The following is a 16,255-nucleotide window of genomic DNA, read 5'->3' on the forward strand; positions in this document are numbered from 1 at the left end:
CTGTCTGGACAAGCAATTTTCGGGTATGTTTGATCCCTTTTTTTTTCTCTTTTCCCTTTTTTTATTTTTTCTTTTCCTTATTTTTTTTTTTTTTTTACTAATTATTTCCGAATATTGACAAAGAGGATAGATTTAAATCCTCGATAACGTTGTGAGTTTGTAACCATATAAACGATGGCAACAGGTCCGAAATCCTATAATCCTTTCAAAAAACCTTGCATCTTCCAATTAACCAACTTTAAACAGACGATAACGTTTTATTAGTTGACTGAGTTCTATAAACCTCCACCACCCCCAGGCACTCACATCGACATTCGGACCTCGGTGACGGTATAGCGGAGAAGTTTGGATGTTCCCCCGGGGGTATCTCCAGCATCATTCCACCCCAGCAGCTTCAGCCCTCGCCGGTAGGTCTTGTGTTTGTAGATCAAAGTAGCCCACGGAGGATGTACGGCAGTGGTACGTCAAATTCTGGGAAGCACTGGAGAGACAGCAACTGCAGGAACCTATCCTTCTGGGTTTGCTGTCTGCCTTGTAGTTGATTCTGAGATAAACAAGAAATAGTAAGATTTTAAAAACCATTGTTATAATACTTCAAAACGAGTCAAACAATCCAACGTGGTCTCAGCACCAGAACATGCACATCTTGAAACACAAAACCTTCAAACAAATAGAACAACTGAATTTGAAATATATATATTTATATATATATATATATTATATATATATATATATATGATATATATATAGTTATATATAAATTTTTTAAATCATACAATAATCATAACCAACAACTTTGGGGGTTTTTGTAAATGGTACTTTACATTTTAAATAAGAGTTGAAAGTCAACTGTAAATGTAGGCCTATTTATAGTTAATGCAGGATTTTAAAGACGAAATTAGGGTTATGATGTCTTTGAGGGCCAACGACGTAAAGGAGGCTTTCGAACCACCAACTCTCGGGAACTATAAAATCACTCACCCAATGTACAACTAAGTAATAACAATTTTCGCGTTGATCCTTGATAGGTTTAAACACCAATGGTTCAGAATATATTTTTAATTTTTAAAGCCAAATCTTATACAAACACAAATTTTTGTACTTTTTAGTAGTATTTAGTTAATAAATTATTAATTTTATATTAGTCATCGAAAGAAGAGATTGGTTTTAGATCATAAAAAAAGTTGTAAAGTTTTCGTTAACTGCAGAAAGTTAGGGATATTGTTTATCTTAAATTGGTGATATTTGTATACTCGTTAATAAATTTAATACACATGTCTAGGTGAATGTAGATCATTGGATGGTAACAATAAACCAAGATATCTTCATTCATTTTTTTTATTTTTACCTGATAACAGTTCACACATTTTTCAACTAAGTTGCAGTTATTGTCAAACATGAACAATATAGGAGAGTTACCGATGGGCGAGCGGTCTAAAACGTTGGACTTTGGATCTGAATTAGAGATAGCGCAGGTGTAAATCCTGTCTGTGACCGTTGTGCACTTTTTTCATCAGTAACACCGATCTTGTACTGTATCGACTCTCTTCCCTTATCCTGTTTGATAAGATCCTCGCACAGGCCAGTAGCCCATGAAGACGGGCAATAAGGCAAAAGGGGATCGGCCTCTGGCCGTAAACAAACGACGCTGGTTATCAGAAAGTCTCTGCTGTTAAGGGGTAATAACAAATAAAGAATTTTAACTTAGCCAGCTTAGAACTAAAACATTACACATAATATCTCTTTTTAATTTTTTACACCGCACGCAATATATTTGACTCATACATTAATAAACTCCCCCACCCACCCTTAAAGTTATCGGTTGCCAGCTTATGGATTACAGACAGTATTTTTGTTAATATGCATTTTAGAAGTATGATCTTAGATCATTAATTTTTAGTTACTTTAATCTATTAAATATAGTTCTATAAGTTATTTTCATAAAATCTATAGTTCACTAAATAAGAATTTTTGCGTTTTTTTTAAGACCCATTTTTCGTTCTTTTCACTGTAACTTTTTTACCATGGACAACATGACAAATCTCTTTGCATAATGGTTTTATCACAATTTATACGTTTTCAATAAATGTAAACACGTCCATAGTTTTATGTAGTTATGAGTATTAAAAGCGAGAGTAAATGAAAAACACGTAGCCGAACGAAACCCCCGTATACTCTGTCGGCCGCGCGCGCCCGCCGATCATTTATCAAAAATGTTTGTGTCTTTGGGCATGAATTATTATAATTGAATTAATTTATGCAATAAAACTACCCGTGTATACATTATTATTAATTATACATTTCAAATATATAGTTTATTTTGATATATTTCGAATACTATTATAGTACCAAATGTAGCTATAATCTTTTTCTATTATAATACTAATATAAAAACTATATAGGTTATTAATTTAGTATATAGTGTTCTTATTTTTGCTGTATACAATAACAATATATTTTAAACTCATATAAAATAATCAAATCGTAATGATCCTCAAGTATTTGATTATATGATTTGATTTCTTTGTATAATTTTCTGTATATTTTTAGACATAATTATTAATTGATTATTATCCCCGAAACAAAATATGTTAATAAAAATTGAGTTTTTCTGTATACCCTTTTTTTGAAATGAGTTTATGCACTTTAATATATACATATTGTATATTATTTTATGAATTCTCTATATCATTTTGAATGAATAGAATATAATATGTTATACTTTAAGGTTACACTCCCATTCGTTTTTGATCCTCTCATTTTTTGTATATTGTATCTTGTTAGCAACATTTTTCTAAAGTTAAATTATATGCAGTAAGTTTCTGCTCATTCAAACCAGACGTCAGGATAGTTCCTCGCAATGTAATTGAGATACATTGTTTGCCAACTTCCATACAAATCAGTTCATGTCACACTGTATATACATATAAATGGAATATATTTGTATTCTGCATTGTTATTCTTCCCTTCCTATGTCATTGGCTAAGACATTGTTTGGCAGTTCTTTAGACTAATGGACTATATATGGGTTAACTTAAAGTATCCATTTTCCGAAAAACTTATGATGTTGTGTCGCAACCAAATAAAATATTTGTAAATATTACCAAAACTTTATTTACAATTTTCTATAAAGGACCACATGAGACTTATTGTTTGTGTTCGCTACGATAATAGCAAATATTTGGACTCCTGAAGGAAAACTTATCTTATTTTTTGACTTGAAAAAATATATATTCTTAAATATTAAGAAATATTTTGTCATATTTGTCATAGGATCCTTGGGATACAATACAACAACGGCCATTAGGATAATCGTAATTTGTTACATGAGATGACTTTCCGTCAGTAATATGTATCTTAAATACAGAACTGGCTCCTCCTTCACTCATTCCCTAAACAATTTTATATAAAATTCAGTCTTTTTCACGTTACTTTTTATTTTACAAACATCAAAAATTTGTGGTCTACATTTATGGTTGACGTAAAAATTTTACATCACTTGTACTTTGGAACGCACACTTTTCCGGCTACACTTCTGATCTTATGTATTGTTCTTTAATTGATATTATAGCACTAGAATTTTAATAATGGTCTAAGTATGTATATATGGTTATAATAAATGCGCAACCAAGCTTCAATCTACTTTAAATTGTCTAACGTAATTGAGAAAGTATTAGACAAAACAAAAGTAATTCTCTTAATCAATGTGTTGGATCAGTTGATTTGTATGGAAGTAAGTATGCGATGCATGTCAACTACATTACAAACATAGAATGTCAGTTCATAACGATAACACTCTCCAAAACATATAGTTCGGTAGAGCAATCCGTTTGATTTTTGTAACAGATGAAAAGAAATGTTTTGTTTATATCTTGAAGATTACGAATGAAGTAATCAAATAAAGCTATAACTATGAGGGTAAGATAGGAATATCATAAAATAACACTAGAAAACATATTCATTATTAATTTCAAGAACGTTGCTGAATGATTAAGGGAAGGGTCATATAAAATACCCCGGAACATAAACCTGTTTATTATTAGTACTAATACTTCCTTTCTAATATAGTTTTAATACTTCGTTTCAAGTAATATAATAGGTTTACACCGCTCACATCTATAAACAAATGACGTGATTTAGAATTTATAACCTAATAATATTAATACATTATGCCCTTATGTATTTGTTGTAAATGCTCACTTCCTTTACCAAAAAATTGCTTATTTCTAGTTTTTAATATAAATTTAATATTTTTAGGTGCAATAGAATAGAAATTTATTATATTTGAAGATTTAGTTATATATATATATATATATATATATATATATATATATATATATATATATATATATATATATAAATAGTTTTTCATAACTTTTCAGTAGTTTTGTAATTAATTATGGTTATCGGTCAAAAACTAAAATTTAATATTATTTATAGAGGAAAACGCAAATTAAAGTTGTATAGATCTGTATCAATATTTCAAATAAAAACCATATATCAATTTTAAAATATTTTTAGAAATGTATAATTATTACTATAATAAATGTTGATTAAAACATTTAATTTAATTTTACTAATACACAAAAGAGTTAAGACACTAAAATTTAAATTTAACGCGACCAGGGTGTCGGACGGAGAGGCACGTTTTTCATTTACTCTCTAGCCGCTCTAAACTACATCAAACTATGGCATGTTTATATTTATGAATACCCTATAAACTATGCAACAACTATCACAAAAATAGTTTCGTCACTTTGTACATAATATTTCTTTTACCGTTCAATCTAAAATGACAAAGGGCACCAGAAAGTAAATTTTCGTGCCTCATTAAGAAATGCTGAGTTTTAGTTTTACTGGTAAAAGCAGTTTAAAATAGTTCCACACTTTTGCATAATCCTTCATAGGAACTAACCTTAAATCCAGGTTTGATCTCAGATAGCCACAGCTCTTGCTCTCTACCGACATGGGAAATCTGAGGACTAGCAGCAGGTTGCGGCAGAAGACAGGTTAGTTTGTTCTCCATGTCACAATATACCAGGAATGGCGTCCTTGATGTCTCCTTCATTAGGATCCAGCCAATACTCACCTGGTAAGAAATGGAGATGTGAACAACTGAAGTTAATTTAACGCTAAAAAATGATAAAAATATATTGAAGTAATGCTGTAATATCGCTGAAAAACCACTATGTTACAGACAAATTAAATAATTTTGACTGCTCCATGGTTGTCAAAGCATCAGCACTGTAACATCCCAAAATCTCCTCATGGCCTGAAACCCAACAAACTTTGTTGATCCTGTCGAGAAAAAGGAAGCCACCTAGAACAGTCCAAATAAGGTTACAGCTGAACACACAAGAGTCCAACACCTCGTTACTGCATGGCTATTATTACACATATTTATTATATTGCTCTTATAGAGTGGACGAAGATTCGCAAAATCACACTGAATAATGATGAAGACCTCTGGTAAGACAAATATAGATCAATAATTAAACGTTTGAATCATAAGTTATCTCAATGGTCTCATCCAGCAGTTCCAGTGTTCATGCCACATGTCTTCTTACAATCACCAAATAAGTTACACCTGATGGTTAAGTGTAACTTCTCTCATATCAACCTTCCTCAGAGTCACCACTTACCTTAAGAGTTTTTCAAAGGAAAAATTTAATCAGCTATCATGTGCAAGAACCTCGTCTCCTTACAGTGAGAGAGGACAACCTGTTTCCTTCGCTTTCCTCCGGAGGTTGTCCAGAAAGTTAAGACAGCATTGTAAGGCAACACCTGGAGTAATTGAGAAAACTCTAGTGATTGCCATGTAGACTATCCTCTGAAATCCTGTCCACCGCTTCATTTACATTGAGCCCTATTGTATTTGGACTTAATCAGCTTAACAACTAACAGTCAGTATTTAGGTGTAACTAGGTTCTTCTACGAGGTACCCAAAATACATTATTCTGGTCTTTAATTCGAGACGTTGCATGATACACTCCTTAGTAAAACGGATTATATCAATTCAGACTTTATTTCCAATTGATTGGTGTAGCAGATTCCATACATGTTTTAGCTATAAATATTTACTAGGTATGAAAACTATGGATTATTCCTTAGAAGATGGTTTAGCATAATGCATCTTAGTGTTCAATCGGGGAAATAGTGCTTGTTTTACTAGTCAATCAGTAAAGAACTACTTATTGCCTTGGTACCGGAAATCATTATTTTTTTAAATCAATATTGTTTATAATTATAAAAAATGTTTAGTGATTTTCTTTGTACTGAAACACAATGTCAAGAGGACCCTTTTTAATGTGTTTTGAAATGTTGCCAGCTAAATTTTTAATCAGATATTTGAAACAAAAAACTTTGATTAAAGGAGCTAAAGAACATTTCGGGTCGTATGATTCATAATTCATAATCTCTTTATTGCGTGTTTCACAATATGTAACATTGTATTGCAATAGTCAAATGCATCATAAAAAATATCCTAACTACAAATTCACTCACAGTCATACTTACATCTCAGCATTCTCACGACACAATCACACAGACTTCGGATCCATGATTTTCAATCATCCCAACGGCTCGTCATGAATTCATCAATCGAGTAAAACGCTTTAGACACCAACAGGCGTCTGAGACGAGTTTTGAATTGATTGAGGTTGTTGGAGTTTTTGATATCCTCAGGGAGCTTGTTGATTAGTCTGACACCCACCTGCTGAGGGAGGTGTTGCGATAATGCCAGTCTGCGTTGATGAGTTCGCAAGTTGTCCCTGCCTCTAGTTTTCATATTGGTGAACGTCCCTGCCACTTATCAAGGCACATCTCGATCTGCAGTACACGATCACATCAAAAACGTAAAGGCAGGGCAATGTCATCAATCCCAGCTCCCCGAAAGATGCCCTGCACGACTCTCTATAATTCAGTTTTAAAGTTATCCTGACTGCTTTTTTTTTGGAGCCTGAAACCCGCTTCATTTTTGTTTTTGGCACATGCTCCCCAGAGTCTTAATCCATACACAAGATGTGGATGGATTAGGCCGTAATAGGCTGTTTTTAGAACCTCTAGGGTACAGAACTTTGCTAGGTGCCGTAGGGCAAATATGCCTGTGGTAACTCTAGCACAGATGCTATCAACATGATCATTCCAGGTCAGTCCTCTGTCAAGGAACATCCCAAGAAACTTTTTGGAATCTGTATCCTCTAAAAGGGCATCATCCGCAAAGACAGAAGGTCGCATCGCATGATCATGCTGTCGAAGACAAAAATTGATGACACTTGATTTTGACTGGTTTGTTGTCAAGTTCAATTCTGTGAAATATTGAATCCCACAAAAGATTTGATTTACAGGTCTTGTTTTGAATTGCTTTTGAAACAGAGAGTCGGGTCGTCAGCATATTGAACCAGTGCCCCAAGTTGGATTACTGAGTTCAATCTACAGACTTAAATCAGGAAAAGGAGAGGTCCAAGGATAGATCCCTGAGGGACACCATGAGCCATTTTTATTTTGCTGGAAACGACGCTCGAGATCATCACACGCTGATCTCGATTTTTTAGATAAGACGTGAGCCATAAGTGTGGGAGACCCCGGACGCCACATTTTTCTAACTGTTGCAGCAGTGTCCCGTGATGAACACAGTCAAAGGCTTTGGAAAGATCGAGGAATATGCTTAGCACATGTTCACGACCTTCTAGTCCATCGACATTGTTCAGAAGGCTGTTCACCGCGTCAATTGTGGATTTGTTTTTTCGGAATCCAAATTGTTTCTGGATTCAGAATTTTGTTTTTTTCTAGAAAGTTTTCCAGTCTTTTATAGAATAATTTTTCAAAAAATTTTGCTGAACACAGGAAGAATTGAGATTGGACGATAGTTGCTTGCGAGGCAAGGATCGTCTTTTTTGAATATCTGAATGACTTTGGCAGTCTTTTAAAGAAGATGGAAAATTTCCAGTTTCAAATGAGAAATCGATCAATTTTGTGAGCGGTCTCAAAATGTGCTTATAGCAACGTTTGAGTAGCCATACTGACATCCCATTGGCGTCACTGGTTTTTTTTTTTGTGTTTAGCCTCTGTATGACATTTGCTACCTCCCCCTCCCACACAGGGGCCAAGGCCATGGATGCAACCGGATCACTGACTTCTCTTCCGTGTGACTGAGATTCTTTAAATGATGAGTTCATTGTAGCCACGGTACAACATGTACAACATGTTGGATGTAAATGTCGACGTAGATATCCAGCTTCAAATTTATTTAACGCGAAACTCACTAAAAAATATAGAATGTTTTTCTATAACTTCCTCAAGTTTGAAATTTTGAAATGGACCATTGGAAACTGAATCAGAGGATTGTTTTGTTTTTAGAAGTCTATCTGGATAACATCGTTTGACTATGACAATCTAGAATTAAAATTTTGTATTGGAGATACTTGGAAGACTTTTTACTGTTGTCCCATATGGAATTTGAGATAGATTAGTCATTATTTTTAAAATCGAGAGCATGATATTTTGTACTGGCGATATTCAATTATCTTAATCAGTTCATTCATATTAAGAGCCATCACAAGTGATCGAAACATACCGTGTTGCGTGAAACAATGTTATAGGAATAACGGATTTTCTTGACTTTTCAGAAGAAAGCAAGTGACGCATCATTTGGCTTCTAGTTGAAAGTTAGTCTTATCTGCTTTACCGCAATTTTAAAATTTGGAAAGTGAACAAAAGAGCAGATTTCAGTCATTGAAATGTCGTGTTTCTTCTTAGCGATCGTAATTCCCTTATCTCTTCTGATCATTTATCGTCTGTAGTGACTTACAACATAGGGCTTTTATCTTGAGTAATAGTTGCCCAATTTTATAACCAAGAGACACTACAAGAATATCTTTAAATAATACACAAAGGTAAAATTTACCGACCATTGGCCAAGGTGGGATAGGCTACTGAAAGGTCTCTGCAAGTCTTTGCTGGGGCACTCTTAGATCCATCCGGTTTCTTGAATCTCTCAAAACTTGCTTTCAGTTGCTGATAAGCCTTCTGTAAGAGGGCACGTCGCTCTTCTTCTGTGACATCATTGCCAAACAGTCTCGGTGGTTCATCCCCGCTGAGTGGATCCGGACCCTGCATCACAGGTGAGAGACAGAGGTTATCACAGATTGCAAGTAATCCTACTGTGATACTGTGAGACACAAAGTCCACAAATTCTTCAGTGTTCAAAAAAATGTTTCAGCTGTTACCAAACTAGAAAGCAGAATATTTTATCAAAACTGATAAAAGGGAAAGATTTCAATAGATATAAAGATTCCATATACCATATACCACAACTAAACACAAATTTCTATAGAATCAAATATGTCCATGACTTTAATGGTTTTTAGTCCCTCACATTACTCTGCTGTAGCCACTGGCTGGACTTGGAATTGGGTTTTAGCCAACATTATTATTAGAATTAGTGGCCAGCATAGAATTAGAATCCAAAAACTTATTCTACTGTAGTTTGGTTATAGAATATTAGAAACTTTAACACGTGTAGAAGTTTTTGAACATGGGATAGCCTTATTTGTGTACAGTAGCTATCCCATCAAATACATTGCATTGTGTTCTGCAATGTTTTTGCAGATCAGTTGTACATATAGTAAAGTGTATCTTCAATTCAAAAAGACACAAACTTGTAATTGAGTAAGTGTATATTCTTCAAAATCAAGGATTTATACAGGCGATTTGCACTTAACTTTCACTATTTATTGTGTCCAAAGTAATTTCAATAAAGTGTACAACGAATTTAGTTTTATTTGCATATATTATACATATATAATATATGCTTCAAGATATATAATCAGGAAATACAAGATCCAAAGAACTATTTCAGAATTAGACAGAACATTTTTTTTGTCACAAGACCCTCTACACGGTAGTTATTTTTTTGCAATATAATCATTTTTCGATAAATATATCTTTACAGTTATAATTTATTGTATTTCAGATCTCGTATTCTATGGACAATATGAATCACAGTTAGTTTAGAATAAAATAAAGTAAAAAAAAATACTGTACCTAATATAGTGAATTAAATATTTACTTTTTAAACGTAACAATTACTCTAATGGAGGATTTTTATTTAATAGTTAGGAATATAAAGGATGCATATTGTATGTATGTGTAAAATTGGTGAAAAATTAGGCAGATAATATTTTTGATCTTGATTTGGAATCTTCTTTCGAGTAGGATTAAATTAGACAAAATATAAACTTGGATTTGTAACGGCATACAATATTACTTGTTTGTAACTACAACTTTATTTTCTCTTGATTCGTTTATGAGTAAAGTCTATTAATTCTCATTTATTAGTCGGTTAATCTGTAAATTTAGCATACTTTGTTCGTCCCCTGTTCCAGAAGGGCTGCCGGAGCCGCGGCGTCGTACCCCAGCGGTTCCCCAGCCGGTCCTGGTGGTCCTGGTGGTCCAGGGATACCGGGGTCCCATCCTTGCCCGGCTCTCCTTGCGGTCCCCTAAGTCTATGCGGTCCCGATACACCCGGAGGTCCAGGATTTCCGTGTCTTCCAGGAGTACCTAAAACCAATGTGTATATAACGAATTTAAGTTTTTTGCTAATTTTCCTAGAAAATATTTATTAACAATATGTGCCCTTAGATCAAATAAAAACAGTTCGTAAACTCCTTCAGCACGTAGAGGGATTATCGTGAAAATATTCATAAATGATAACAAGTACCTGATGTTTTAAGGAATATTAAAATGGCATATGAGTTTCTGGAGAATACTCTAATACCCCATTTTTGAAAGTACTTGTTTTTATTTTTTGGATTCTTATGTAGAACTGAATATTGTGATTATAATTGTGTTAGTTGCGTCGAATCAATAAAATATCAAAATAAATGTTGTTTCAGCGAAATTCTGTATTCATTACAAAGTATATTACTTATATTACAGTAGTAACAATTCATTGCAAGAGTTATTAAATGATAGAATACATTAGGCAAAAAGGATGAGTTGGAGATATAGAGAGCAGCACGCTGAATTCTAATCGGTGTTGTAATATCGCGGTGCAAGGTAGAGGAAATAGCACGCTGAATTATAATGACCGTGGGAATATCACTGTTCAAGGGAGAGGAGTATAGTATTCTGAATTCTAATCGCCGTGGAAATATCACGGTACTAGGGAGATAGACCATCTATCTGAATTCTAATTGCCGTGGGAATATCACGGTTCAAAGTAGAGGGTATATCACGCTGAATTGTAATCACTGTTGGAATGTCACGGTTACTAGGGAGATTGAATATCACTCTAAATTCTAATCGCCGTGGAAATATCACGGTTCAAGGGAGAGGGGTATAGCATTCTGAATTATAATCTTTGTGGGAATGTCACGGTGCAAGGGAAAGAGAACGGGACGAGGAATTCTAATCGCCGTGGAAATATCACGGTATTGGGGAGATGGAACATCAATCTGAATTATTATTGCCGTGGGAGTATCACGGTTCAAGGGAGAGGGGTATAGCATTCTCAATTCTTATCATTTTGGAAATATCACGGTTCAAGGGAGAGGAGTATAGCATTCTGAATTCTTATCGGTTTGGAAATATCACGGTTCAAGGGAGAGGAGTATAGCATTCTGAATTATAATCACTATGGGAATGTCGCGGTACAAGGGAAAGAGAACGGCACACTGAATTCTAATCGCCGTGGGAATTATCACGGTTCAAAGTAGAGGGGTATATCACGCTGAATTGTAATCACTGTTGGAATATCACGGTTACTAGGGAGAGGGAATATGACTCTGAATTATAATCACCGTGGAAATATTAGGTCAGAGGGAAAGGGAATAACACGCTCAATTTTAATGTACGTGAGAATATTTCGGTCGGGGTCGTCTGCTCAAATATCTCTAACAAAAGAAAGCACATCATAATTTTTTACTGATAACTCCTTCTATTACAACTGCTTCAATTATTCAATTTCATCGGATGCATATAATAAATTATTCATTAGTGATTGCATCTTTACGTTTTAAACATCCATTTAGGGAAAGAATGTGACGTGTTTTACAGATTAATATGTTAAAACAGATTATTAAAATTTGCTCACCCTTAACACTGGGTTCTCCATCCTTGCCAGGCAATCCAGGAGGTCCTGTCATTCCTTTGTCTCCAGGAGGTCCCTGCGTTCAATAATTATTAATCAAATATGAAAATAAGTTATAAATACTACGCATAATAATACGAGCATGCCATATTGTTTGTCTCTCGCTGCTTTGAAGACACTTACTCGATTAACAGTGTATCTCATTTATACCACAAACCAACTTTATATGCTAAATATAAACTAATAAATAAATTCCTAATTAAGTGACTCGAAGATCACTTCAACCTTTCATACCCCAGACAAAGTTTAACGCCTTCAGTGCGTAACGAAACATGTTTGGACAGCCGGGTTAATAATTAGCTGAATACGGTTTCCACAGTCAAGGTTTAAAACATTCAAGTCCAGAGTATTAATGAGTTAAAGTTTCCACTCATTTTCACACTCCTTAGAAAGGTTCTTAAAGAGTTATATACAAAAAACATCCCTGTAGCCGATTTGTTGGCCACTTGAAAACAATGAAGTCTTGAGTATAGAATAAAAAATTCTCGTCTCGTATGAACGTTTCTAATTCCTTGTCGAAGAATATAATTCGTTCAAAGTGTAAAGATGTAATAGGATAAATCAGAAACGTCTCGAAATAATGACAATTTAAAGGCATACTCTAAACCGTTTGCTACTGATAAATCATGATCATGCAAAACTGTATAAAAGAGCAAGTGTACCAGAGTACGTGTTAAGTATTATTGCATTAAATAACTTGTTTTTTATTGCCTAATATGAAAAGGCTACTTTTATTGAACAATAATTATGTATATATTTTTTGGGCAATTTATACTCTATATTTGCCTTTATTTTACTAAACTGTATATACTGCATTAATTCTATATCTCTTTCTGCGGCCTAGTGCCTACAATACCATTCCTTACTGGATTAAAATATTCACGTACAGTGACAGACCAATGAACCATTGTTTCACGAATCAGCTGTTTACTGTACACTCACCAACCAATCACAACGGTTGACTTATCAATTGCCCACCTTGCAAGCGACGGCACGCTTGCTTAGTTATACTCTCGGTCCCGCCTGGGGCACTTATGTACTCTTTAGCCACTGCTGACCATACTTACTCTCTCCCCCATGTGTTACTCTCTCACTTAAAATATTAGTTTATGTCTATTTGTTGTACATTTACATTAACATTAAAGTCAGTGCTCTGGATTGGCAATCTCTACCAGAACGTCTCTGCTCCGGGACACCCGCGTCTACCGTGCTCTACAGGACTGGCCACAGTGTTTTGAACTATTCGTTTGCGGTCGTATTGTGCGCGAATGAATCCGTGAAGGACATCTTCCGTCTTCACGCCTGCCTACAAGACAGCAGCCTATTTCCACACTTACTGATCACAACCTGGCCCTCAACAACAGCAGACTACGGTTAGGTACCTCTCATGAAAACAAAGGTAACTGTTTATTTTCTGCACTTTATTTGAATATGCATTGTTCATAAACTCATTATGTGTAACCTAGTGAACTCTTGTTAAAATCAGTGTGTTCGGCGTCTTCACTGCCTAGTGTGAAGTGGTCCTTCTTAATCGAGCCTCTAAAATATTATCTCACGGTTCTCATAACCAAAATTCATTCTTTTCATGGTCCTTCGAGCCGGATAATAAGAACTTTAGTCCATTTGTGAATATCAGTGCAATCTCAACTCTTATAAGCTATATACAGTGCATATTTCAAAGTGTGGTTTCAGGTTCTTTCACGATTGCAAAGTCCGTGCATATCGATTTTCCAGTCCCCTCTCCTCTCATATCAGCTGTGACGTCTGATCATATCAGCTGTGACGTCGTGATCATATCAGCTGTGGTGCTCTGTCGACTGCATTGTTTTGTTGAAAAACAAGCTTTCAGACTGTCACAGCACAGGTGAACTAATTACTGTTTAATGGTTACCGCTTCTCAATACTTGTTGGTTATCAGCCCTACTTGTAATACACATTATTCTAAGCAGGTTAAATATAAACAATCTTGGTTATTGACACTTTACCTTGAGCAGGACTCTATACGTACGAGCATCCTTATTGCAAAATTAAATGTTTATTTTGTCAACACTATATTCTAGTCTCAGCTTAAAAAAGAAAAAAAGCTACTTACTGCTTACAATTGTTTATTATAATTTATATTTGAACATTGCTCACGCATATGTATGCATGGTTTATGGTTACTGTCACAACACTACCATACTTTTCCACTGACAGTTTACATGTAGTACGTGCGCATACTGTTTCCAGAGCCTCTGCTACATTATAGCTGAATTTAGCTCAACAGTAACCTTAATTGTTGTTTATTATTTAATAACAACTTGTCTTGTTTACGTTTTGCCATTATAACAGTTTATTTTATTTTCTCAAAACAAAACTATACTATAGGCCTATACGAGCCTACTCTACTTATTGCATTATTATTGAGTTTTTACCTCAAAAAACTAAACAATTGGTACCTTAAGATGAAATCAATGATTTCGAAATGTACATATTAACGAAAATAAAAGTTTACAAAAAGTGTTAAAAGGTTTATTTATATTGTATCATAAATATTTTTTAAATTGTGTTTCATTGTATTATATTGTTTAGATACTTCTTATTTCTTGGGGAAAATACTTCAGAGGAAAATAATTTAGTTTCTATTTTTATCACTGTCTCAATTCAAGAGGACAATATTTTGTTTACTTTTCACCTTTGAAGTTTTACTCAAATTGATTAATTTTCTACAAACTCTTTCAACATGGCGATGTCTCTTAAAGCGGCCAATGCAAAGCGAGAACACCTCTTTTCTCAGATACAAAGTATCTATGATTTAACTAAGAAGACTTCCGATCCAAATATACTTCAGCAGTTGCTTGTCAGAGCTAAATCTATTCAGAGACTTAGACAGGAATTTTCAGCGATATTAGACTTGTGCCACGAGTTGGAATTAAAAGTAGATGCCGACTATACACCTAACTATTCCGCATTAGCGAGCGTGGACGAGTTAGTTGATTACATTTCTGCTAACGTGCTTATGATTGAGACCAAGAGACAAGCTAAAGCTAATAAAAGCGAAACTATTCCGCCTGCCCCCCCTCAAGTCAACGTCCGGCTACCGAAATTGGAATTAAAAACTTTTGATGGAGCTGCTTTGGACTTCTGTACGTTCATCAACGTTTATGAACAAGCCGTACACAACAATGCGCACTTAAGCGATGTAATGAAATTTCAATATCTCTTGAGGCTTTCAGGCGAACCACTCTCTCTGATAAAGTCTGCCTAGTGTGAAGTGGTCCTTCTTAATCAAGCCTCTAAAATATTATCTCACGGTTCTCATAACCAAAATTCATTCTTTTCAGTACGAACAGCAGTAAGTCAGAGTTCCGTTATGGACATCGGCTCCAGCCAGCCCCGTAAACTTTCTGCCCACCATCGAAAGGAGTTTCCTTTGTACAGCCGCAATTGCTTCAATTCAATTAGAAACGTCCAATTTGATACAAAACTACATTCGCGTGTAGTATATCAGAACATATTCTGCACCATATATTCGTGCTTTCTTTTGATGCTACTGTAAGCAGGCTCGTAAAGAAATTTGGTACTTATGTTGGATTATTTTTATGAGTAACCATGAACCCACAATTTTGCTACAGTTCAACATCTTATAGTAGAAATAATGGCTTATTATAGAGTTAGATGGACTTCGGCGATATTTCTACATTAACGTTGATGCTTTTTTCGATAAAAATATCTTTTCGGAACCATGAATACTTATATTCCAACAATGGCTCTATATTTCTTCAGAAGGAGGACATATCTGGAACCAGCAAACAAGAAAAAAAGTTTTATTCAAAGAACGTATTATTTAACCAGGTGAAGCTTAGGGCTAATAAGCATTTTCTAACACTTAACCTGGGGACCAACGGCTTAAAGGTGACTTCCTAACCAACACCAATAGCCGGGCAGGCGGACTGCTTGCAAGGACAGGATTGCTTTAATAGTTACTCATCCAAGCAGCAGCCACGCTCAATGTAGCTTTATCCGGTGCGATAACCGCCGTACCCGCTAAATTGCACTGCTTCCAACATTCTAATTGATGTAAGCATCCCAATAAACTAATATCATTTTACCTATATAAATAAC

General features: G+C 34.8%; 1 protein-coding gene across 1 annotated transcript in view; it reads right to left on the reverse strand.

Moving 5' to 3' along the window:
• Positions 1 to 427: 427 nt before the first annotated feature.
• The window catches only part of LOC124370957 (collagen alpha-1(I) chain-like), a 91,204-nt gene continuing 75,376 nt past the window's right edge, over positions 428 to 16,255 (reverse strand). The window contains 7 exon segments of the mRNA XM_046829263.1: positions 428 to 544; positions 4,916 to 5,041; positions 5,043 to 5,089; positions 8,910 to 9,111; positions 10,365 to 10,468; positions 10,471 to 10,560; positions 12,095 to 12,167. Coding sequence (XP_046685219.1) covers positions 428 to 544; positions 4,916 to 5,041; positions 5,043 to 5,089; positions 8,910 to 9,111; positions 10,365 to 10,468; positions 10,471 to 10,560; positions 12,095 to 12,167 — 759 coding nt within the window.

This window comes from Homalodisca vitripennis, unplaced genomic scaffold (assembly GCF_021130785.1).
Source record: "Homalodisca vitripennis isolate AUS2020 unplaced genomic scaffold, UT_GWSS_2.1 ScUCBcl_686;HRSCAF=3237, whole genome shotgun sequence".
Taxonomy (NCBI): domain Eukaryota; kingdom Metazoa; phylum Arthropoda; class Insecta; order Hemiptera; family Cicadellidae; genus Homalodisca; species Homalodisca vitripennis.